This window comes from Paroedura picta, chromosome 10, assembly GCF_049243985.1.
Source record: "Paroedura picta isolate Pp20150507F chromosome 10, Ppicta_v3.0, whole genome shotgun sequence".
Taxonomy (NCBI): domain Eukaryota; kingdom Metazoa; phylum Chordata; class Lepidosauria; order Squamata; family Gekkonidae; genus Paroedura; species Paroedura picta.
In genome coordinates, this window is record NC_135378.1 from 87,944,567 (window position 1) to 87,969,843 (window position 25,277).

General features: G+C 58.4%; 1 protein-coding gene across 4 annotated transcripts; it reads right to left on the bottom strand.

Annotated features, from left to right (window-relative positions):
• Window positions 1-4,259: 4,259 nt before the first annotated feature.
• Window positions 4,260-24,551, bottom strand: RTKN (rhotekin). 4 transcript variants are annotated; one of them, XM_077301398.1, is made up of 13 exons: window positions 24,340-24,551; window positions 17,283-17,482; window positions 12,511-12,572; window positions 11,331-11,384; window positions 10,759-10,876; window positions 9,786-10,016; window positions 9,595-9,689; window positions 8,666-8,772; window positions 7,788-7,910; window positions 7,032-7,197; window positions 6,422-6,526; window positions 5,613-5,721; window positions 5,077-5,217 (listed from the first exon to the last, which is right to left on the bottom strand). In XM_077301398.1, the coding sequence occupies exons 1-13, from the start codon at window positions 24,448-24,450 to the stop codon at window positions 5,211-5,213; spliced, it is 1,488 nt and encodes a 495-aa protein (XP_077157513.1). In that variant the 5' UTR covers window positions 24,451-24,551; the 3' UTR covers window positions 5,077-5,210. The 4 variants fall into 4 exon arrangements, with proteins under 4 accessions (XP_077157511.1, XP_077157512.1, XP_077157513.1 ...); XM_077301396.1 differs by lacking the exon at window positions 5,613-5,721 and having other exon boundaries at window positions 4,260-5,217; window positions 24,340-24,550; XM_077301397.1 differs by lacking the exons at window positions 5,613-5,721; window positions 24,340-24,551 and adding an exon at window positions 21,018-21,531 and having other exon boundaries at window positions 4,260-5,217.
• Window positions 24,552-25,277: the final 726 nt, after the last annotated feature.

Consider the following 25,277-nt stretch of genomic DNA (forward strand, 5'->3'; position numbering starts at 1 on the left):
TCCAAGGAGAAAGCTGTCTGGGCGGGGGGCGGCGACTCCATTCTCCTGTCCTGTCCCCCACAGTTCTAGGTTTCCAGTGGCCATGAAGGGAAGTCGGTGTGGGGAGGAAGGGGGCTCCTTTGCACTGGGCCCATCACCTCTCAGAAGAAAAAGAATAGGGACATGGTAGGGCTATTGCGGGGACCAGAAAGTGGCATCCTAGCAGGTGACAAAGAGAGGGCTCAACGTCTTCTCTCGCTTGCAAGGGGAATCAATGTGGCAAAAATCACCTTGGGGGGAGTTGAGGCCTAGGATCACTGGAGGGCTAGTCCATAGACTAGGTTCTTTAAAGGAAACCAAATCCTCTGGGCCTGAAGAATTGCACCCAAGGGCACTTAAAGAATTTGCAGATGCAATTTCTGAGCCTCTGTCCATTATTGTTGACCATTCTTGGAGAACAGGTGAAGTGCCAGAAGACTGAAGTTGAGCAGATGTTGTCCCCATCTTCAAGAAGGGGAAAAAGGAGGATCCAGGTATCTACCGACCCATCAGCTTGACATCTATAGCTGGCAAAAGTTTTGAACAAATAATCAGATAGTCAGTCCTTGAGCAGCTAGAGCTGATGGCTATAATTACTAAGAGTCAGCATTACTTTCTCAAGAATAAGTCAGACTAACCTCTCTTTTTTTTTGCGAAAGTTACTACCTTACTACATCAGGGGAATACAATACTGTGGACATAGTTTACTTTTATTTCAGTAAGGCTTTTGAAAAGGTTCCCCATGATATTCTTATTGGCAAGTTGATAACATGTGATATAGATCCTATTGCGGTTAGGTAGATCGAGAACTGGTTGGCACAACTGGGCTACTTCGGGAGTTGTTGCCTGACCACACTTCCCCAAGGTCTCTCTTCTGATACTTGGTCAGTCCCGGTGGACAGAAGTCCTCCTTCCAGACCCAGTCGGTCTCCAGACCCTTTAACCCCTGTGTGGTGTGTGTGCAACCAATAACCTTCAGGACCCATGGGTGGCTGAAGGAGCCAAATGGGAGAAGGCAATCAGGAGAATCACCATTTTGAGGCAGCTAGGCCCATCTGAGCCTCCGAAGGGCTGGAGGGGCTCCAGGTGGGGCAGAATGCTGCCAGGGACCATGTAACTCTAGCCGTGGCCTCCCTCCACTGGCTTTCATGTCATGTCCACGAGCTGAACCTGGAGGGTCACCTGCTGCCTTTCCAATCTACCCAACAACTAGGGCTATCTTCTGAAGCCTTGCTTTGGATGCCCCCCCTTCAGAGATTAGGTGGGCAGCAAGCCAGGATGGGCCTCTTGGTTTTGGCTCCAAAACTCTGGAACGCTCTCCCCCAGGCGATTCATTGTCCCCCTTCTGTTCCCATCTCCCACCAGCAGCTGAAGACTGTTTTGTGTCACTCGGTGTCCCCTCCACGATATCGCCTTCCTGATGGAGCAGGGTTTGAACTTTTCATTTTTATATTATTATTAATTGTTGTGATTAACTTTTCACTTGTATTGTGTTATGAAATGCTGTAACTTTTTAAGGTGCCCATTCAATGGTTAAACATTGTTTGTGACAATGCAAAGTTCTGTAATGTTTTTCTTTGTACCGGCTCTGGAACTTAGCCTCTGGAACTCTGTCTTAATCAGAAGGCCTTGTGAGGAGGATGTACTTAACCATCTCTTGAAATACTGCCAGATAGTGCCAATGTTTATGTACAGGGCTGGCCTATTTCCAAGGCCAGTGGAAGTAACTAGAATTGTTATTAAACCATTGGGGGTGGGCAGAGAGCTGAGGGGAACGGAACATTGCCTTTTTGGGTCTTTCCGGTGACTTTGCAAATTGGCAATGGGTGGTCTAGGGAAGTGGCCCCCAACCCCTGGTCCGGGGACCGGTACCGGTTTGTAGATCAGTTGCTACCGGGCCGCGGCTCCTCCTCCTCCTCCTCTCCGGCTGCTGCTTCGGGGACTGCCCTGCCACTTTGCCACCGGCTCACCTTTGGTGCTCTCCACCGGCTGCCATGGCTGGGGTTCCCCCTTGGCATGGCACAGCACAGCTGCTGCTGGCAGTGCCACCCAGTGAATGGTGGGAAGTTAGAGGTGCCAGTGGGAAAGCAAGCGGAGCAGGGGCTCAAGCAGTGGCGACGTCCCTCGGCAAAAGACTACCCCCCCCAGGCCTCAGTAAAATTGTCAAGTGTCGACTGGTCCCCCGTGATAAAAAGGTTGGGGACCACTAGTCTAGGGGGTGGTCCAGGTGGGATGTGAAAAGGGTGGAGATCTTAGGTTACTGGTTTGACCCATAAGGGCATCACCTTTACCCACCTCCAATGGAAATCTATTTAGAATCATAGAATCATAGAGTTGGAAGGGGCCCTACAGGCCATCTAGTCCAACCCCCTGCTCAATGCAGGATCAGCCCAAAGCATCCTAAAGCATCCAAGAAAAGTGTGTATCCAACCTTTGCTTGAAGACAGCCAGTGAGGGGGAGCTCACCACCTCCTTAGGCAGCCTGTTCCACAGCTGAACTAATTTAATCTCACGTATCTTTACTGTTCGGCACGCAGGCTCTTTCGGGACAATCCACCTGTGTCATTTTGTCCTTCTGCAGTTGAATAAGATTATAAAAGGTTTTCCAGTCTAGTAGCCACTCTGTTTGGGTGCTGCACCCTAGGCAAACAATCCCAAAAGGCCCAGGCCAGGCCCAGGCTATCATTCCTGCCCAGTATTCGAATGGTTTTTATGTCTTATTTACTTCTGGGTTTTGAGGTTTTAATTACACGTTCTGTTCTTTCTGTTAGTTTTAATGGTTCTGAAATGCAATTTTATTATTCTATTAGAAAGTCAGGTTGTATATTTTGTGACCGAAATTACCAAACTCTTTCCTCGGAAGATGTTGGCGGGTTCAGAGCTGGGCTTCCTGGCCATCCAGGAAAAGAGCTGGACCTTCCAGAAGGAGATCTGACCCTGACCTCGCCTGGCCTCTGAAGCCAAATACCAGGCGTGGCATAGTATTTGGATGGGAGGCCCCCAAGGAAGCCCACGGTCACTGTGCAGAGCCAGGCAACTGTGGCTGAAGCGCCCTGAGGGGTCGCCAGAAGTCACCTGCAGCTTGAGGACATTTTCTGTGACTGCTTGTCAATCGTTTCCCTCTTTGCTCAGCATTTCCCCCCAGGCCCCCCCAAGAAGGCTAATGGAAGACCTTTGTTCCCCACTCCACAACTCCAGGGAGGTGTTGCAGCCTGGGTTTTCCATGGTTGGCAGCACCGGAAACCTAAATCCCCCAGCCCATCCAAGGGGAGGTTCTCCCTGGAAGGCCAAGAGGGAAGACCTCCAGGAACTCCGGAAGAACTTCCACCCACCCACCCACGCACCCACCCCCGTCACATGCTGGCCCCCCTGGGAGGAGCTATGGTCAGTTCCCTCCAGGGCTGGCAGAGCTGCCCTTGGGGCCCCTGAAGGTGAGTCTGGTGGTTTGGGGGGGGGGGGGGGCTTTCACCCTGACATTCCAGCCACAGCCTTCCCAAGCACGCCCTGGGGTCCCAAACCTTGCCCCACCCACCTAGCAAACTGGCTCAGCCTGGGGCTCTCTATTTCTGGACAAGTTCAACACCAGCTTTGACAGTGATCCAGGACGGGTGACTCAGCAGCCAGCCAAAAGCCCCAGTCTGGCTGCAGAAGCCAGGGGGGGGGAGGGGCAGGGGTTCTGACCCAGCAAGACCACTGTGTTCAGTGGACAGCTGACCTCTTGGGCAGAACACGCTCTGACTTCGGCATTCCCAGCATAAATGCATGAAATGCTGCCAGTCATGCTGCCAGGCCGCTTAGAGGCCGTGGCCCGTCTCTTTCCTCCCTGCACTAGTAGGAATTTCGCTTGGCCGCAACCCTAACTCCTCTCTTGCTCACCACTGGTTCCCCCCGCTTTTCCTCTGGTTGCTGGAGGGGGGGGCAAGGTCAAGGAGTCTGGGCAGAGCCCAAGTGGGGAAAAGTGGTGGGTACAGCTCAGCCCCCAGATTCATTTCCCACCAGGCCGGGGGGGGGGGGGAGGTATGAGGATCAAGCAAGCCCCACATGGCAGTGTCTGGGGGGAGTTGCCCAAAAGCTGTCAGTCTAGCCACCTTATGCACATATCCGTGCCCCAGGCAGCATCTATACCCACACCAAGAAGGTTTCAGCAGAAAATCTGAATTTGGAAAGGGCTCCCTGTACAGCATTAAAGCCTTCCCAGAGAAAAAAAACCCACCCCTCTCAAGCGAGGGTTTGACAAAGGAAATGTTAAACAAATTTTAATGCATTGCAGAGGAGAGGCAGCTGCCCGTGATACAGTTGAAGGTGGGAGAGGTCCCGAACTGGCTACTTGGCAGGATCCATCTCATCCCATTGGCAAAAATCCCTGACCTCAGGATGGGGGGGGGAGGGAACGCCAAACTATCATTCCTCCCAACCCTGAGGTCAGCAGTCTTCCACCGAGGGAAAAGTACCTGCCGCCTTGCCAAGAACTCATTCCCAGCCCAAAATGCTCCAGTTTCTCCCCCAAAGATAGCTGCTTTGCTCCTCCTGAGAAGTTTTCCAGGCAGGACCAGCGCCCAGTTCAAGGCTGCAGGGAAAGGGTCCCTGAGCCCCAGACTCATTACAGCGGGAGCCCAGAGCCCCGGGGGTTGGAGCTGTTCATGGGGGGCCCAAGCTAAGACCCCAGGCACCGCAGACGCCCCAGCTCTCAAGGCAAGCAGCGTCTGCTAGGAAGGGGACTTGGAGGGCAGGGCAGGTGCCCGCCACAGCACCCAGCAAGCATCCTAGGGCTGGAGAGGAGGCCCAGCACCCAGTCTCATCTTACCCCCTCTCAGACCTGGGACTGTAGCCACAGGCGAGGGTCAAAGGTTGGGTGGGCCTGGGGGTGGGGTGTCCGAGTGGTCTCCGGGGTGGGGCTGCCGCTGCTGCAGGAGCTGGAGGTGGAACAAGAAGGGCCCTGAGTCCAGGCCGTGGGGGGCAGGCGGTCAGAGCGTCCATGTAGGGTGCTAAGCTGGGCATCCAGGGAGAGTGTGCGAGGCCGCCCCCAGGGGGGTCGCAGGGGGTGTGGGCTGTCACTGGAGTTGCTGTCGCTGTCAGAAGCCACAGTGGGAGGCGACACAGAGCCCTCAAAGAGGGACAACCATGTGGGGCTGCCCAGGCCCGACACCCGGTGTGCCAGGATCTCCGTCACGGCCTCCATGTTGTCTGCTGGCTCAATAGCTGGAAAGGGGAGAGAGGTGAAGGAAGGGGGTGAGCCCCCCATGCCAGGGGGAAGAATGGGCTGCGCAAGAGGAAGTGGAGGCAGGAAGCCCTGCAGGGACCCCCAAGGGCCCCACAGCCAGCCACCATATGGCAGGACCCCTCTCCCCCAACTCCCTGCAGTGCATCCACAGGAAACCCTTCCCGCCTGGATTCAACCCCCCTGCATGGTAAGTCACGTCTCTCAGGCAGCTCATACTGACCTGGCCCCTCCAGGAAGGGGTGAGGCTGGGAGTCCTGAAACGTGTCCCTCCCCCCTTCCCCCTCAGCTGGAGCCTCCCCCAACCTGAGCAACTGCCTGCACCCCCACCCCCACCCCCGCAGTCCCAGCCTCCCCTCCAGCTGAGTTACGTCACCTGTCACTGTAATAGGAGGACAGGAGGGCACGAATGTCCGCAGAGACAGCGTTGTCCTGCAAGAGAAGCCCCTCGCAGGTGGAAGGCAGCCCCACAGGGCCGGGGAGAGCTGGGGGAGGAATGGATGGGACAGAGAGGGAAGCATGCAGAGAGAGAGCAGGGGGGGGAGGACAGAGTTACAGACACACAGAGCAGGAGGGCCGGTGCCAAAGAGATGCAGTGGGGCCTGAGGAGATTCATGCACAAGACAGAGCCCCAGAAGAAGGGGCAGAAAACACAGATCCGGAGGGTGGGAGCATAAAGCTTTGCCAAGCCAGGAAATGCCGCGGGACCAACTCTCCCTGGAAAGGCAGCTTTGGGGCCTGCCCTCTGCCCTACCTGGCAGGGCGCAACCTCCCCTTCTGGCCTGAGCCATGGCCTGCTGTGAGAAGGGCATGGCCTTCCGCAGAGTGGGGATGCCCTGTGTCCCCCCCCCCAAGGGCTGTGGGGCAGGGGCTAAGACATGTAACAAGTGTGGCCACCAAGGTGCTTCCAGTGGCAGAAGTAATCCTCAGTCCTGTCCATGCTGGGGGAAGGAGGCCCATCTTGGCAATCATCTGGCTTCCTTTGAATGCCACCACCCACAAGAGAGGTCTCAGCTCCATGTGCCAAGGGACAGAGTTGCTCTGCTGGATCAGGTGCAGGGGCACATACCCCACCCCACCCCGCTTCTGCCAGGCTCCCTATCTCGCCCCTCTTTGCCAGCTGAGGCCTGTGAGGGCACCCAGCTCCCTCCCCAGCAGGCCCCAGGCCCCTCCCCACCTGCTTACCTGTCTCGTGGTACAGAGAACCCTGCTTTGGCAGCTGGGCAGTGGGCCGGCGTGGGGAGGGGGCCTCCACCTTCATCAGCTCATCACAGCAGTGCTTCCACTGGCCTGGGGGAAAGGGGGGGGACTCATTCGGACCCCTTCCCCTCCCTGGCAGTCCACCTGTCCACTGGGGCTGGGGGTTCTTTCCCACCCTCTTGGGGCCACCCAGGAGAGAAGAGAGCTCCTCTGAAGACCCTGCTCTGTGCCGTGGCCGGAAGCTCAGCAGCGCAGCGGATTTCACCATCCCATCCTGCCCTGCGGCAGCCAGGCCAAGAGAAAGGAGGGACTGGCTCATGGTTGCCCAGAGGCTGCCCAGGCTGAAGGAACGTCAACCCAGCCTCAGGGCTTGTTCCTTCCCATAAAACTGCAACTGCAGCCAGAGTGAGGGCCTCCGGGGAAGAACGGGAGGTGTTCTGCCGAGCCCCCCACCACAGCTTTCCAGCTGGCACCAGACATGATAGAGTCCATTTTGCCACACCCCCAGCAGGCAGGCAGCCTCTGGCTTTCCCAAGCGGCAGGGCACAGCCCAGGGTGCCCATCCTCCCCGCCTCAGAGCCCCACGCCCACTCACTCATGTCATAGAAATGCTGCCAAAAGGCCTCCATCCAGCGCTGCATTTCAGCCCGGTTCTCCGCCAGCAGCGTGTGGGTCACCTCCTCGACCCCGTAGCGGTTGGAAACCAACATGCTCGGCAACTGATTCTGAAGGTCCTTCTCTGCGGCCCTGATGCGTGTCTCCTGGAGGCGCAAACAGACCTTAGTGGCGAAAATGACCCACAGCTGCTGAGGCAGGGAAGATGGGGCGTACCCACCTCCTGCCTGTTGGCCTCAGACCGTGCCAGCACCGAGCATCTGGCTGCAGGGCTCGTCAACGCAGCCCCACTGCTGCTGGAGTACCACAGGCCATGTACATCCGCCCCTTTGCAATGCCAGTCCTTGAGCATGTCCCAGGCCAGCAGAGCACCACATGGCCAATCCGTGTCCGCTGTGGGCCTGAGGCACACTTGACTGACAGGAGGCATCGGTTTGGCTCCCAGGTGTTCTGAGCACCTATGGTGAAAGGGGGCCGCAGGCTCACACATGAGCAACCTGGTCTGAGGGGCAGGGGGCCAATGGTTCAGGACAGCATTTCCGCTCCCACTGAGGCCACAGCAGAGCTTCTGCTGGATACTCGAAAGGCCTCTGGTCTAAACACCAGCAGCAGCTCCCAAAGAAGGGGGCCAGGCAGGGGGTGACGGGAGAGCTGCTGGTCGTCAGAGGCGGCAAGGCAGCCCTTAGCAGGCCCAAGGCCACACCCTCTGCCCCCCCCCCCCGGCTCCTCCACCCACCTTGCTGATGGCAATGGTGAAAGCAGGCTCCACCCGGGTCTCAGCATCTTGTGGCCGGTGGTAGCACAGGAGGGTCGGCCCACACAGGACACAGAAGAGCCGAAGCCAGCCCGGCTGCTCTCCCTGAAGGAGAAGGAGAAGAGCTGGTTCTTAGATGCCACTTTTTCTCTACCCGAAGGAGGCTCAAAGGGGCTTCCAGTCGCCTTCCCTTTCCTCTCCCCACCACAGACACCCTGTGAGGGAGGGAGGGAGGGAGGGGAGGCTGAGGGAGCCCTGAGACAGGCTTCAGGGTGGGGAAGAGGAAGAGGGGAAGCAACTGCTCTTAGATTAGGGTCTGCCACCCTCAGCCCCTACATTATGCTGTCCTTTGACCAGGACAGGCTAGAAAACCTCAACACTGCAAGATGTCAGAGTCCATCACTACACGAGTTCCCAATTATCTCTCGCCCTGCAAGCAAGAGGGAAACCGCGGGGAAAAGAGGTCTTCCTTGCAGCTCCTCAGGAAAGTGCAATGAGGAAGAAGAACCTCATTCCCTTGTCCCAGGAGTCCATCCCCTCTGTGCTGACTCCTTGATTTGGGTCCAGGAGCACCTGGGAGACCCACACCGTGTCCCAGAACCCAAGCTCCCTTCGCCAAACCCTTGTGGGATTTCCAAGGCGTTTGTAGGGCTGGTTCTCGCTTTCCTCTGAAATTCTCTACCAGCCTGCAGGGGGTGTGTGTCTCTGATCTTCCTGCCTCAAGAGGGAGAGATGTTTCCCAGCCCTCTGGTTCTCTCCCACCGTGTCCCATCAGGCTCGATGCTCTTCCTCAGGATGTGTATGAATCATGGCAGGGATTGCTTTGTATGCAGGATCCGCATGTACAGCAAGGCTCTTACCTGCACCCGGAGGAACCCACACATCATCTGGTGGACCATGCAGCCAGGCTGAGCCACTAGCCGACAACAGACGCTGCCATAGAGGGGCAGCCAAAAAGAGCTCTCCTCTGGAAGACAGGAGGGAGGGGGCAGACACAGTTGGGCATCGGGGGGGGGGCAGGCAGCGGAGTGGGTGGGCACGAGACCCCAAAGGGGCCTCCTGCTTAGGCAACTGGGAGCCAACCGGCCTGCCCCTTCGGGCAAAACCACTCAGCCCAGCTCTTGTGCATGTCAAGGACTGCTTGCTCCGTAACAGAGCTGGAGGTCCCAGCTCCAATCCCCAGAGGAGGTGATGTGTATGACCCTTTTCTGCCCGAGACCCTGGAGAGCCACTGCCCCTTCAAGTAGATAAGCAGTGCTGCCAAGGGCCTCAGCAAAGACTCAGAGGACAGCGGCTCATGTGGCCTAAACCAGTTAAACGACGGGAAGCAGAGAAAGGCAGAACAAGTGGTATAGTCCTGCTGACGGCAGGAAGAGAGCAGCAAGGCCCCACAGGGATCAGCCCCACAATCAGGGAAGCCTGGTTCAGTCCCCAATTATTTGGTTTGGGACTGAGCAGCATAGCAGCAAAAGTTGGCACACGATGCCCCATTAGCTCCACTCAGTTGCCTGAGATTTATTTATTACATTTCTATACCACCATCCGCCTCCCATGGCCAAAGAGACAAGGGCCAGAGGCCTGGCATCCCCCGAGAGCGCCTCCTGGCATGGCCGCCTCCACGCCCTTTGGCCACTCCGGCTCATACCAATGGAGTCCTTGGGGACTCTTCAGAGCATCCATGCCTCTGGCTCACGGCTTTGGCAATGGAGACACAGGCTGGCCTCCCTCGCAGGGGGGAAAGGGTTCACTGGTCTGTTCAAGGAACCCTCCCCACCCCACCCCCAGTTACCATGGCCAGTGATGGTGAGATCATGGGTGCGGAAGGCGTCCTGCACGTCGGCCAGGCAGAGGGTGGTGAAGGCCAGGAGCTGGTACTTGGGGCCTCTGGAAACAAAACAGAAGCAGAGTGGAGTGAGCCCCTGCGCAGCGGGAAGGTCATGCATGCTGCAGGAGAAGAAGGCAGAGCCAGCGGATACTTACGCCACACTGGGCGCTGGCAACAAGAGGGGGCTGCTTCCTGCATTGCCCCCAGGGCTGCTGGGAACTCCCCCATCCAGGGCTGCTCGAACCCGTCTCCCAGATGAGCGCCCCAAGGAGCTGCTCAGGCGACTGGCGATTTTCTTCGGGGTGCTGCCCAGGGCCCACGAGTCCTCTGCCAGACCTGCACTGTACAGCTCGACTTTCAGCTCAAAGTCTGGACCCGCTTCCGTGCTGGGTGGGGAGGAGGGGAGGCAAAGAGATGGAGGAGAGGTTAGCCTGCAGCTGGAAAAGGTGCCTTGCTCGGAACAGAAAAGTTTGGGAGTGCAAGGGGGGCCAACAGGTGGAGCACCAAGGCAGCCCAGGTGAGGCAAACTCTCCAGTTCCTTCCCAGTCCGGCTGCAGGACTGCCTTTGGGATGGAAGCAGCCGAGGGAGCCCAGATTGGTGGCCTTTGCCAGCAGATGGGAGGGAGGGAGGGAGGGCAGGCGATGCTCCTCCTGGATGTCTCGACCACTGTGGCTTCATTCCAGATTAGCCCTCAGAAGGCAGAGCTGGCCAATGGCACCCCAGTCTCGAGCCTTTGGCCTCCCCCTGGCCCCATCTCTAAGATTCACAGGAAGCCACTGGTGGAAGCTGGCCAGAGCCCTGGGCCAAGCTGCCCTGCACGTGGGCAACCTGGCTGGGGTGGGTCGCAGGGACCATTGTGCTCCGGTGTTGACTTTCAGATTTGTTTCCAAGCACAGTGTAAGGGCCTGGAATGGGCCTTTACTGCCCTACAAGGTGTGAGGCCTTGCTGCCTTAGGAGACCACCCACCCATGACCGTCATCCTCTGAGTCTTGCTTCCGGTTTCCTCCACTGGTGGCACTCAAGAGGTAGCAAAGAGGCTCTGGGTCATCACGGGACCAGAACTGTTGCAGTGCCTGCCCCCCCTCCCCCCAGACCGTGCGCAGAGGGGCAGGGGAGAGGGACTCACAAGAGGATGGGGCTTTCAAAGCAGATGTCGGTTAGTGTTCGGTCAACCAGAACCATCTCGGTGTCATAAATTTCTGTGCCAATCTGGAGCAAGCAAAACACAGCACATTGGTGCAGATCTGGCGGGAAAAGAGAGGTGGTTTGCTGGGCCCGGTGACACCTGGCCGAACCAACCCTTTCCCCAGAGACAGAAAGGCTTCAGTGGCTTCCACTGGGGTGCAAAGAGCACTAGGGGGCGGGGTCATGGGGCGAAGCACATGGGAAGGGCTGGGATTCTGGGGTGGGGAGAGCGTAAGGAGGGCACAGGCATTTGTAAACAGGAGTTAGTCTAGATTCCCCTCCCACAGAAAGACCCCACATTTCTAACGGCTTGGCAATATCGACAAGAGCTGAACACCCGCTGACACCCAGCTCCGTCAGGCAGCCAGATCTCAAGGACAGCCCCTCCCCCCCAGCTTGATAGCCTAACATCTGCACACACTCCAGATGTTCTTCAGACAAGAAGCCAAAGACTTAAAGAGGAGATGTACAGACAAGACTCCCTCTTTGGGGGAGCTGCTGAGAAGAACTTACCACCTTTGTTTTTGAAATATTCTGTGTCCTTCCACATCAGAGGGATCCGGATATCTGAAAAGAGGAGGAGACTGAGAACCTGCCCCCTCCCCCCTGCCCCCCGCGCTTGACTGACAAGGTGCAGTCTTCTCGACCCTCGCTCGACCGAACTCTGACGCCCCAGACACGAACCCTGGGGGCTTGTTTAGATTTTTGAACCCGTTCCACTGTAGCTGCAATTAGTACATTCAGTATTAATGCTAAATATTTATCTCTTTTAAAACCCCCTTGAAAGAAACCTCACAAGAAACACAGGCCTTTGTGTGTGTAAAAATCTACTTCAAATCAGCTTGCTAGAGACAGAGTCTCTCCCTCCCTCCCTCTCCAGCAACTCGCCACCTTAAAGGACTCGATATGCCAGGCCAGGGACATGAGACTGCCTCTCTTGAGTTGGCTGCTAGGGAAGCCTCAGAATTCCCGGTTCCCGTCCGCTCCTCCTCTGGCATCCAAGGCTTGTAGCCATTTCTCAGACAGTGAGATTTCTCAGAACGGTTCTCCTGCCCTCATTAGGAAATCCTAATTTCCTGTTGTAACCAAATCTGATGAGAAGGAAGGTGGCGTGGTGTTGCCCGATCTCAGAAGCTACACCCGGTTGGTAGTTAGAGGGAGACCACCAAGGAAGGCTCTGCAGAGGAAGGCCAAGGCCACCCGCCCCTGTTCCTCCCTTGCCATGAAAGCCCATTGCTGGGGTTGCCAGAAGCTGGTGGTAACTGGGCACATGGACGACAAGCCCTGAGTGCTGGTGCTGTTTGGGTTCAGGAGCAGAGTCACGGGGCCTGCAAGGGAGCCAAGATGAGACTCGTGGGCTGGGCCAGCCCCCCCGCCACCCCCCCCGCCACACAGCCTCAGGCACAGCCCTTGGTGGCTACAGAGGCAGTCTCCCGAAGTGCCTGCCGCATCTTGGCCAGGAGCACCCAGAGGCCCCTGTGGGGATCATCTCTGCCAAAGGCCCACCGACATCTGGCACTAGCCCAAGCTCTTCTGACATTTCTTCTCTCACCTCCCACAAGCGATTCTATCTCTACCCAAATAAAAGCAAGCCCCATGGCTGAGGCAATGGATCTACAATGGGGGCGGGGGCGGGGGGGGTGACCCAAGCCCAGGTGGGCAGAGGTGGGCCAGCAGGTCCTCAGCTCCTTACCCGAGAGGCAGACTTTGCCCCGACAGGGCAGACGCTCATCCACGGGGCCAGCATCAGAAGGCCTAGGAGACAGAAAGGGAGCTCATCAAACGTCCTGGGAGGAAACGCCCCTTCCTGGGATACTCCCCCCAGACTCCCTGCTTGCTGCACCAGGCCGAGCAGTCCACAGGATGAAGAGGGGAGGAAAGGCAGCTGAAATCTGGGCACCATTTCCCCAAGCCCCAGGAGCTGGTCTGCACAGTCTGGCCTCAGAGGACAAACAGGACCGTCCTTCTGACCTTCAAGCTAACTGTTTGGAGTCCAACTCCTAATGTGCAAATGTTTGAATGCTGTATGCCCCCTTGAACGCTGGAGGAAGGGTGGCATATAAGTTGGCTGGCCAGATAAAATGACTGCCACATTTTAAAAAATGTATTCATCTTTAATTCATTCCTTGGACTTTTATACCGCCACTTCTCTTACTTTTTAAAGAGGGCTCTCCTGGTCATTTCCTGGTTGTAAACCGCCCTGAGACCTATTTGGAGAAGGGCAGTCTAAAAATTAAATACTACTACTACTACTACTACTACTACTACTACTACTACTACTAATAATAATAATAATAATAATAATAATAATTTCAGCTTTTGATGTGAATACAGAATGTGTCCTTTCCTGCCCACAATGGCTTTCAAAGCTTAAAAGGAAACAATAACAGGAATCTAAAACTGACATCAGCAGCCACAGCTAGAGGCCCCACCTCCTCCTGCTGTGCCCGCCTTTCTCCAAAGGGCGATTGGCCAGGAGAACCTGAGCACCATGGCTGGAGGACACGCCTGCAAAAGGGAAGAGACAACCTTTGACCTTCAGTTCCAATGCAATATTTTTCGGGCTTTGAGGTACCAGGAAATGATGTCAGTGCCCACGCCTCCCTGCCACACAGCCCATAAGTGAGAGGAGCCTCCACTAGCAAAGGTTTAAATATAGGGGCCCCTCCCCTTCCCACCCCCTTCAGGCCTGTCATTGGCCACTTTGGGAGGGGGCAGGCCAACCTGTCCTAATAAAGGTAGATGTTTTATTTTAAAAATCTGAAAGCCCTCACACCATAGCCCCCTTGAGGGGAGGGGCTTTCGTGGCCTCAGTGCCAGGTCTAGGAAACCCTGAGCTAGGAGAATAGACGGGAAGGCACCACTTCTGCAGCTTCTTTGGCATCTGGCCGAAAAGGACAAGACAACTTCATCAGGAAAGACCAGCTAGGTAGCGATCATTCAAAGGTTCTGGTTTTGACCTTTGAGGCTATATGTGGCTTGGGCCCTACCTACTTACAGGATCACTGTAAGTAGCCTTATGCCCCCCGCAGGGCACTTTGCCCTGTGGGTACCAATCTGATGATGATCTCGGGTCTCGAGGAGGCGCACCTGGCCCGGCCCACCAGGGCCAGGGCCTTTTGGTCCTGGCTCCTACCTGCTGAAAAGAGCTCCCAGAAGAGCTGTGGGCCCTGACAGAGCTCTCTGGGTATCGCAGGACCTGCAAGACAGAGCTCACGCATGACAGGCGTCTGGTTGAGGCCAGGCCAAGGCCCCCGGGGTTTTTGAGATCAGGCTTCCCCTCCCCCTGGCTCCCAGGCCTGGTATCAGACTAGGCCCGGATGTTGGTTATCTATCCCTTGGTTGTTCCACTGGCAATTTGGTTTTGGCCCCATACTGTGGACGGGGGCTCTGCGTCGTCAGAGAGAAGGTAGGTTGTTGTATTTTGGGGATTAATAGTATAAGGTTTTTAGGATTGGTCTATCTTTTTTTGTTATGTTTTACTGTGAACCGCCGTGAGCCAGCTTGCTGGGAGTGGAGGTATATAAATTAATAAAAATATAATAAACAAGATGTCTCAATCCAAAATAGGACCCAGTTTACCAGATGATTTCATCCCAAGAGGACGCTTAGGTGGAGACGAATGGAACGTAGTGACAGATTCTCCTTTAATTACTCCCAGGTTCCACAACTGAAATGTATCTGTCCATTAATCTCTCTCATATCTGTCCATTAATCTCTCCTTTTATTTCCTTTACTATATCTTTTCCCTACAGTTATCTCAGTAACGTCCTTGTAACTAGTAAACATTTTCATTTTGCTATGAACTGGTCTGCTCTCTGCTTATATATGTGGTCCTTGCCTAATAAAACATGCCTGCACATGAAAATGTACACCTTGAATAAACCATAGTTTGTTCTGTCATAACTGAATTACTAGGGGCACTGAGGATCAAAGACTGCTGAGGGAAAAACAACAGAAGAACAAAATCTCATTAATTGCAATGAATTGGTACATTTTTATTTTTATCTACAAATATATATAGGAAAGGACTTACCCTATTCAGTCATCTATAACCGCTCCTGTGGAGCGGATTAAATAATCGGTTAAGGCCACCCAAGGTGGGCCCTGTCCGTGAGGAGGAAGGATGCCGATAGGCCCCTTCCCCTGGACTGACAATTGGAGGGCCCAATCGACAGGCGCTTTGCACCTGCCGATTGGCCCCTTTGATTGTCAGTCTGCCGCCAAGGGACCAATCGCGCGCTGTGTGCAGCGCGGCTCGCGATTGTCCCCTTGCCACCGGACTCGCGAATGGCACGCAGCGCCTCCCAATCTGCCCCCCCAACTCCGAACCATGCGGTCGCACGCCATTACCTTCCAAGCTCCCGACACGGAAGGTCCACGATGGCCCGAGCGCCCAGGAGCACCCGCCACCGCCCCAGCCGCGAACACGACTCCTCCAAGACACCCAAAACAGCTCCCACGACCCCGCCGCTGCCCTGCCAACTACGCCCGAGCCACTCCTCCCTAACTCCGCGGCTGCCGCCTCGCCGCCAACCGTGCCGCCGCCACAGACGCCTGCGCACACCCTGCCTTCAAGGACGCAACGTCCCTGCCGGCCCGCACACCTGAGAGCACCTCCCGCCCGCTCCCCCCCACCAGCGGCCACGGAACACCCTCCAGCGGCCCCCACGCCAACGCCAGACACACATGCTGCTCGCGCCAAACGCAGCCCCAGCAACAACGACGCTGCCCCGGCCCCCCGTCTCCTCTCCTGGACGCCGTTTGAAGCCTACCGGGGCCCTCCTACACCTCCGGTACGTCCCGCGCCTCGCCCTTCAATGCAGGAGCCCGCACACGCCAGGGGACCGACACAGGCCGCCCCACCCCGGCCTCCGGTGTGCCACCTCGCCGTCCCCAGCTCACCACGCCACCCCGCCGAGCTCGATTGCCTCCCTAGCGCCCGCTGCATTTAGACGGCAGCGGGCTTAGTTTCTAGTATGTAACGAACAGACAAAGCTGTATAGCGGTTTATGAATGACCACCACAAGAAGGCAGCATAGGCCAAAACGTGTGTCGTTGGCTGCTTACAGGGTTTCTGAATATCTGAATGTGACCCTTTTGTTTGCCATTATTGTTTTATAGCTTCTCAGCATAAGTGAAAGATGCTCAATTGCATTCCGATGTGTATATTGTGACTGCTTTAATTCTTGTATGGTATTGTTCTCTAATCTATTAAAACTGCTGCATTCACTTTTTGATCTTAGTATGAATAGTATCCTGCCTATTCATTTTGACATAGTTTATTCTTAACACCTTGGTTGTCTAATGCAGTGGTCCCCAACTCCTGGTCCGGTGACCGGTACCAGTCTGGAGATCAGTCAGTACCGGGCCGTGGCTCCTCCTTGTCCTCCTCCCCAGCTGCTGCCTCGGGGGCTGCCCTGACACTCTGCCAACTTTGGTGCTCTCCAGCGGCCGCCATGGCTGGGGCTCCCCCTCTGCCTGGCACTGAGCAGCTGCTGCTGGCAGCGCCCCCTTGTGGGCGGCGGGAAGTCAGGGGCACGGGCAGGAAAGCAAGTGGAGCAGGGGCTCAGCCGGCGGTGACATCCCTCGGCAAAAGACTACCCCACCCCCCGGGCCTCAGTAAAATTGTCAAGCGTTGACCAGTCCCTAGTGATAAAAAGGTTGAGGACCACTGGTCTAATGCATTTTAGGGTTGGGGATCTCTTTCTTGATGGATTGGTTTATTATACCAACTTTCACATGAAAGTGAAATATAATTCCATAAAAAGGTAAAGGTAAAGGTATCCCCTGTGCAAGCACCGAGTCATGTCTGACCCTTGGGGTGACGCCCTCTAGCGTTTTCATGGCAGACTCAATACGGGGTGGTTTGCCAGTGCCTTCCCCAGTCATGACCGTTTACCCCCCAGCAAGCTGGGTACTCATTTTACCGACCTCGGAAGGATGGAAGGCTGAGTCAACCTTGAGCCGACTGCTGGGATTGAACTCCCAGCCTTTTGGGCAAAGCTTTCAGACGGCTGCCTTACCACTCTGCGCCACAAGAGGCTCTTATAATTCCATATGGAAGCATATTTGTAGTTCTTGCTCTGTGAGCTAATTCTAGGAGGCCTCTGGAAAAGGGGCACATACCTTCTTCTATCTAAATGATAAGAGGGACTAAATGGCAGGCCCAGCTCCTAATGGCCAGTCGCAGCCATGAAAATTTGTAGCTCGGAAAAGGGCTTTGACAGATCCCTGGAGGAGAGGGCCAGCAATGGCTGCTAGCCATGGTGGGAACCTCCACAGTCAGAGGCAGTCAACCTTGGAATGCAGTGTTAAGGGGGGCAATACCAGGGGAAGGTCTTGGCCTCCCAGGCTGGCTGGCTGCTGGGTAAACCTGGACTGGCAAGGCTCTTCCAGAATTCTTCTTTCTTATGTCCCCTTTGCCAGTAGCTGCCCACTAGGCTGCCTCTCGCCCACACTCACCGCCGGGCCATGCGCTGCATGACTTGGGCCTCCTTCATGCGTTGCAGTTCAGCCATGTAGGCCAGGATGCGGCTATTGCAGACCAGAAGGCTCTTGGTGGCTTCCAGGGCCTGTTCACGCTGGGTGCAGGCTGAAAGCAGCTTGCAGGCTCCCTCACGCATGCGGATCTCGTGGTCGATCTTCTTCTGGATGTCCGTGCCCTGCAGGGGAACAGAAGCAGCCCCTTGGAGCCTCTGGGAGCTGGGGGCAGATGGGCAGCATAGGAATGCAGCTGGGGTGAGCCCTCCTGGCAGTCCTTAGCCTCATCGGGAAAGAATCCAACAGCTCTGGAAAGGCGAAGGCAGACACAGAACCACATGACTGGGGGAGATGGGCCAGGAAGAGAGGAAGGGACACCACTGGGGGTTCAGCGACAGCCAGGAGAACCCCCACCCCACCCTTCCCCACCGCCAGGCTGTCAGGACAAAGAGGCAGCATTGCCCCCTCCCCACCTCAAAAGCAGCCGAACCTTGACAGGCCAGTCTTCTTGTGAGGTCAGGTGCAAAGCTGAATCCGCCACCCCGTGCCTGAGCACACCGGACACATGCACCCCCCTCTCCCCCCCCCCCTCCTGGCAGCTCAGACCTGGGGCCAGGACCGCCCCCTCCGTCTTCAGCCAGCCCCCATTTCTCCCCCAGTCTCCTTGGCCCAAGAGAAGCCAGAAGGGGGCAGCAGCAGCAATCATTAAGAGGACTTAAAGGGGGAAAATGAGTCAAAGCAACAGCTGGGCTCAGGGGGAGCTCTTGGAGGAGATCCTCCCTTGTTTAGCTCAACTGCCGACGGAGCCGGAAACTCAGCCAGGCTCCCAGGCATGCACTGCTCTGTGTGTGTGTGTGTGTGTGTGCGCGTGTGTGCGTGCGTGCGCACACACACACACATACACAATGGGCGGGCAGGGGCATATCCAGCCATTAACGTGTGAATACCGCAGGGCAGACTGTGGGCACAGGGAGCCACAGCCAGAGCCAAAGCCAGGTGGGGGGGGGGGAAACAGCTGGTACAGCGCCAGTGGTCCAACTCACCACCCTCGTGGGACATGGCAACACAATCAAACATGTGCAGAGTGCCTTTCCTTGTAGACAGGCTGGGCAGAGGGGCCAGCTGTGTCAGCACCTGCGTGCACACAGCACAACAACACCTTCCTTGGCGTGACGAAGGGGCGAACCAGCCTATTGCAGAGGCAGGACGATGGATGCATGCACACAACATGCACACACACACACACACACACCCTGTCTCCACAGTGTGCCAAGGGGACAGAAGGAAACCCAGCTTAGTGTAGTGGTTAGGAGTGTGGATTTATAACCTGGCGAGCTGGGCTCGATTCCACGCTCCCCCACATGCAGCCAGCTGGGTGACCTTGGGCTCGCCACGGCACTGATAAAACTGTTCTGACCGAGCAGGAATCTCAGGGCTCTCTCAGCCTCACCCACCTCACAGGGTGTCTGTTGTGGGGAGAGGAAAGGGAAGGCGATGGGAAGCCGCTTTGAGCCTCCTTTGGGTAGAGAAAAGCAGCATATAAGAACCAACTCTTCTTCTTCAGTAATATCAGGGATCTCTCAGCCTCACCCACCTTCAGGTTTCTGTTGTGAAAGGAAGGCAATTGGAAGGCGCTTTGAGTCTCCTTTGGGTAGAGAAAAGCGGCATATAAGAACCAACTCTTCTTCTTCAGTAATATCAGGGTTCTCTCAGCCTCCCCCCCCCACAGGGTGTCTGTTGTGGGGAGAGGAAAGGAAAGCAATTGGAAGCCACTTTGATCCTCCTTCGGGGAGAGAAAAGCAGCATATAAGAACGAACTCTTCTTCTTTCTTCCTTGGGGTTGTTGGCCAGGGTCTCTCCAGTGCTGGAGGCAGGACCCTTCGCTGCTTGGCACAGGGAAATTGGGGGGGGGTGGCCTGCAGTGGGGAGGATGTCCATCACCCATCTCGGCCCAGGGGCTCATGGTCTGTGCTCTCGCTGCCAGCCCCTCCACTCTCCACTGCCGCACAACCCTCCCCTGGGCAAGCTGTCCATGCTCCATGCTGCTGGAAAGGCACCCTAGGCCCCGGCCTGCCCACCCACACTTTGTCACCCGCTGCCAGGCTGTGAAGAGGAGGCAACAGCCCAGCCGAAAGGGGGAGGGAGCAACCAAAATGAGCTGCCAGTTCAGGGCTTGCTGGGGCCCTGCAGGCAGCAGCTGAGGAAATACTGACATCACCAGTGGGATATAAATAGAGGGGGGGGATGACAGCTGGCCAGCAGCTGCTGCGGCTCCCCCGAGGGGGGCAGCGGTGGCCCCTAACCTGCAGGGGGGCAGAGAAGGGGGAGTTTCCCAGCAGGGCTCCTCCTTCCTAGAAGAGGATCCACCCTGCTCTCCCAGCATCCAGGGGACCACAGGGCGGCCACTGGGGGGAGGGGGGAAATCTCTGCTCCGGGGAGCTCAGCTTGTGAGGCTGAGGGTGCTGCAGGCCTTCTCCACCCCACAAACACTAAGCCCCTCGTGGCACTTGCCCGCGCAGGGACATTTCAGTGGAGAGGCTGCTGCCTTAATCAGTTGGGCAGGAAAGAGGGGGGAAGGGTCCTCAAACCCACAGCGGGTGGGAAGCTGCCTTGGAGGACCCTTCGGTCTCAGGCCAGCCAAGTCCCTGCTGACAGACAGAAATTCTGCAGGGCCTCAGGGAAGGGGAGGATCACTCAGCCTGCCTGCTACCTGACCCTGTGCAATGGAGCTGCTGGCAGGGACTGAACCAGGGACCTTTGGCATGCCAAGCAGATGCTCCCCAGGGGCCAGAGCCCCTCCTCAGGCAAGCCCCCTCCTGCATTGCTGCAGCCCAGGGATGAGGTCATCTGCCCATGCCAGCCCTAGAGTTCCTCTGAGTGCACACAAAGTGCTGCTCCCTCCCTGCCAAATCACTCAGATAAGCCCAAGGGCCATGGGGGGGGGATCACTTTCCAAATACGGGGCCACGTCTGGGCTGCTGGTGCCCCCCCTGCACAGCTGTGAGCCCCTAAAAAAGGGATTCTTTCCAGCAGGGCATAAGATCTCCGACTGGGCACCGGACTGGGTGCATGCTGGTTGGAGGGCACTGGCACAAGGGGAGCTGTGGGCACCCCGAGCACTCAGAGCCCTCCTGGGAAGGCAAAAGCCAGCGAGTGACTTTTTGCCACTCCAGGGGCAGGAGGACAAAGACCAAATGCCAGCAGGCCCACACAGGCAGGGGGAGAGGCGACACTCCGGCACGGCCCTGCACGCATCTCAGGCCAGAAAGGGGTGCCAAGAAAACAGGACAGTGTGCCAAGTGTCTAAAAGACATCCAAATGCCACCAACCCAGTGGCCACCAGACTGCCAACCATGGAGACCGAAACAGCGAAAGTGGTGCGCGTGCACACACACACACACACACAGGCATAGACACCCCAGCACGCAGAAGGCCCGGAAAGTCTAGGGCAGGGCGGGTGGGGGGGAGTGCAGTGTCCCAGTGAACCTGCTAGAGACCCCGGTTCGAATCCCCGCTCAGAGGAGAGCCTTTGGGCCACCTGGACCTGCCTCGCAGGGCCCTCGTGAGGCTCCGGTAGGGAGGCCCAACAGTCTATGCCGCGAGAGCAAAGGGGCCCGGCCGGCCGCAGTCCCAGAGGGGCAGGGCCCGGGGGGGGGGGTGTTCGGGGACCCCGACGCCCTGCGGCTCGCGCGCCTCCCCGCCCTTGGGCGCCGCTACCTCGAGGCTGAGGGCGATCTGGCGGATGTAGAGCATGTGCAGGTCCTCCAGGATGCGCAGCTTGGCCTGCTCCATGGCGCGCCCAGGCCGGCAGGGCTACCCGCGCCGCCCCAACGCAGCCATGCCGTCAGCCGCCGAAGCCCCGGAGCCGCCGCCGCCGGGAGAAGAGCGCTCCGGCCCGCCCACGCGCCCGCCCGCTAGCCAGCCAGCCAGCCAGCCAGCCAGGCAGGGCCGCCGAGGCCGGCCCCTCCGTCAGCGGATTCCGCGCCCCCGGCCCGGCGCGGCGGAGAAAAGGCCCTTTCTTCCCAGGGAACAAGCGGCCTCTGTGCGCCAAACGGCCCGCCCGCCCGGACGGAGGGACCGAGGGAGGGACGGAGGGCCGAGCCCAGAGGCTGCCCAGCGGGCCAGGACACGAGAGCCGCCGCCGCCGCCGCCGCCGGGTCTGTCCGGGGGGGCAAACGGCCCGGGCCGCTCCGGAAGACGCCGCCCCCTGCTGCTGGACGGCCCGGTCGCTCCGCCCCCTTCCCCCTCCCTCGGGGCCAGAAGCCAGGCCGGCCGCCTCCAGCCTCCGGGCCGGGGGAGGGGGGCGGAAGGCGCGCGGCAGGCCTCGGCGGGAGACCCGGCAGCAAACTCGACGGCTGCAACCGGACCCCCCAGGGCAGAGCCCCGGCGCCCAGAGGAAGCAGCGCCCGCGGAGGCGCCCCCGACCCCGCCTGCCCCTTCCTCCCACACGCCCGGTCCCCACGACAGGCCGACCCTGCGAGGGAGGGAATCCAAACCTCCTGCCTGCAGTGCCGCCGCAAGCTGCCCAGGCTTCGGCCACCCACCTTGCCCGGGGGCAGCAAGCCCCTTGGGATGCCAGGTTAGGCAGAGGAGTTCCAGGCCACACTCGGCACCGCCCGAACCATTCCTGCATTTTAAGTGTCTAAGGGATGGCCCCGACAACCCCCCTTCAAGGCAGGCCAGTCTCACTCCCTGAGGCCAAGAAAGTGCAGCCAGCTCTGGTTAGCAGCCTCCCCTGTGGCTGACCGTCCCCCTGGCAAGAGCCCAGCCCTGTCTGCCCAGCCCCATGGCCGACTTGACTGCCTGGTGCTCAAGGGTCTGTTGAGCATCTCCTGCTAGGCCTTGCCCAAGAGCCCGGAACCCGCTGCCTTCCCGCCCACCAAGAATGTGAGAGGCAGACAGAGACTTGCCAGGGCAGGATCCCAAACCGCCCAGTCGGGGCCCGCACCTCTTCCCACAGACGTGGCCGGGAGGGAGGGCCGCCAGGCATCTGCGGAGGGAACACACAACGCTGCCTGCTCTCCACCAGCCACCTCAGCAAGAGAAGGTCCTGGAGGGGAAGCCTGTCCCTGATCAAACCGGGGAGTTTCTCTCCCCCCCACCCCACGCACCACAGTGCCTCCCTTGGCCCCACCCCACCCACCCCCGTTGGCCTGGCTTGTCTCCGTCCAGAAAGGGGGAGTCCTCCCAGGGCTCTGCAGTCCGATGTGCTCGTTCCAACAAAGAACTGGCGTGCGTTGCTGAGGGCCAGGGGCCAAAGGCCAGAGAAGCAGCAGGGCCACAGTGTGTCCTCCAGCCACTGGCAGACCCAGGCAAGTGCCCCTCTTTTCCACAAGCCCCTTCCAAGTACAGACCCCCTGAGGACCCTGCAAAGGAGGGCACTTGCAGTGGGGGGACGGGGGGACGGGATGCCTGGCTGCCTGGCTGCCTTGCTTCACCCAAAGCAGGGCTTCTAGGGCAGGTCTCCTCCGACTCTGTGGCCAGGGCTCAGGCAGGCACTTGTGAGTCTCAGCTGCAGAAGGGGCCTCTCACGGCCCAAGAGGAGGCGGCCGCGCTTGGCACAGGCCAGGGAGGCAGAGGGCATGAGGAGGAGCTGGAAGAGCCCTTGAGCCCTCCCCCAGCAGGGCACCTCTGGGCAGAAGGCACACAAGCAGTAAGCAGTAAGCCCTCAGAAGAATCAGACTTCGCTGGACCCAAGGAAGCCGTGAGCACTCAGGCCGCGGGGAGGAAGGACAGGACCCGTCCTCCAGGTGATGGACACCTCAGACACCTCAGTGCCTGGAGCCAGCATCACTAGGCTCCGGGGAAGAAGCTGGAGTGGGTCACTGAGTCCCAACGCTGAAAAGGGCCATCCAGGACCAACCCCTGCTCAATGCAGGATCAGTCTAACTGTTCCTTACAGTTCCTCCAGAGGCTGCTTGAAAATGGGGCAGCTCTCTATCGCCCATGCAGAACTTTCCCCCCTCTATCTTGAGGCAGGCAGGCAGGCAGGCAGGCAGGCAGACTCTACAGCTAGGAGAGGTCAAGAAGCCCCATAATGGAGAAAGTGTTGTGGGGAGGCAAACACTCATTTCAGCCCCACAGCAGTGGGAAAGTCAGCCCCTGTTCCCCTCAAGGAGGAGTGGGAGGACAGGGAGCAAACCACAAACCACTGCCTTCCACACACAACACACCTGCAGGCAAACCGCAAGAGAAGCCCCACTTGGCCAAATGCGGAGGGGAGGGGAGGGGAGGGGAGGGGAGGGAGCCCCATTCCTGCAAGGGGCTCCTGTGACATGCTACACACATCTGGTTCTCAGTAAATTACTGAGGCGGCGGGGGTTGAGTGACAGGAGCTTTGCTCTCTTTCATGGAGGGGGGCCACTTTTGCCTATTACTCTCCTCCCCCTCCCATTTAAGAGAACTGAGAATCTGCTGCCCTCCCAAGGCACAGTTAATAGCCAGGCGATGGCACACCTGTTGAGCCTTTTCCCTGCAGACCTGCGAGGAACAGTTCCCACTGGGGGGAATGGCTGCCCAGGACCATGGGCAGGAAGGGGTCTTTCCTACAACTTCCCGCCTGGCTGTTTACCTGGAGATGCCAGGGACTGAGCCGAGGACCTCCTGCAGGCCACGCCCGCCCGCAGGCCGCGCCTCTGCCATCATCCCTGGGCCTCAGGAGAGGAGAGAGGCCCTTGCACTCCTTCCTGGGCTCCTGTCCAGGACTTCTGGCTGGAGGGGGGAAGGAAGCCTGGTCTGGCCTGGCCTTCGGGAGCCAAGCGATGCCCTCTCTCCTCCTCCCTTCCATCTTGTAGAGTCGTCACCATCTTCCCACGGCTGGCAAGCAGGCGGCCGCGGCGGTCGCTCTCTCCCTCGCTCGCCAGCGCACCCCCTTCCCCCTGTTTCCACTAGTCGGGCCAAGACCCAGGACTTAACCGGGAGCGCGGCTTTCTTTCCCCTCGCGCTGCGGGCAAGGAAACCGCCTGGCGAGCAAAACCGAGGGCCCCGCCCCGCACGCGGCAGTTACCCCCCGTGCCTCCGGCCGTCCCGGTGCGCCTACCTGCTCGGTGTCCCCGACGAGGCTGAGCCGGAACCGGCCCCGTCGGATCTCCATCTCCAGGGCGGAGCCCCGGGCTACCGTCACTCGGCTCCGGTGGTGCCGCTGGAACATGGTGGTACCCTGCGGCGACCGGCCCCGGACAGGGCGCTCCGCCGCCGCCGAGCACGCGCCTCCCACGCACGCCCATCGGGGCGGCCGGGGGGGCGGGGCGCCGAGTGTGCCCCGCCCGCCGCTGCCTGCCCGCGGTCGGCCCTTGGCGCGCCTCGCCTGCAACGGCCGAGCCCCCACCCCGGGCCCTGCGTGCTCCTCCCCCCGCCCGCCCTTGGCTGGGGACCCCAAGAATCCCGGGGAGGGGGGGAGCGCGGATCAGGCCCAGCCCCCATTCGGAAGGAGGGAGGGAGGGAGGGTTCAACTGAATGCTTGGGATGGAATGGCCATGATGATCTTCTTAAAGTCAGTGGATGCCGGCTCCGAGCCAACCACCGAAATGCAAAAATGTCGCCGTCACGCTTGCTATCTCTTCGGCTTCAGGGGGGCTCTGCTGATCTCCGGAGTCCCTGTCCCGCCATCTCCCCCCCCCCCCCCCGCTCTCTCTTCCTAGGAAAGGGACTCCACTCCGTTAATCCCTTCAGTTGCCCTTTTCACCAGCTTTGGAACTTTCTAGCTGGGATTCAGGGGCTGAGCCAGGTTCCCCCTCCTTCTGGCCACCTAGTGTGTGTGTATGTGTGTGGGGGGGCTTTGGAGGGCACTTTTCTCGGGAATGCTAGTGACTGGACTGCGCAGGACTGGAATGTCATAGGTATGTGCTCCCCACCCCTGGGACTCTGTGCTTGGCACCTCAACAGCAGGTGAGGATGTGAGCCAGGATCCCCCCCCCCCTCCAGAGCCAAATAAGAAGCTGTTCCCCTCCCAAACATTGTGTTAGTTTTTAAGATGGG

Coding starts and splice junctions, on each gene's coding strand:
- RTKN (XM_077301396.1), bottom strand. CDS start 24,450: ATGTTCCAGCGGCACCACCGGAGCCGAGTGACGGTAGCCCGGGGCTCC. Junction 10,017..10,758: donor TTTGAAAGCCCCATCCTCTT/GTGAGTCCCTCT, acceptor CTCCCCACCCAG/CACGGAAGCGGGTCCAGACT. Junction 6,527..7,031: donor GCAGCATTTCTATGACATGA/GTGAGTGGGCGT, acceptor CCTTTCCCCCAG/GCCAGTGGAAGCACTGCTGT.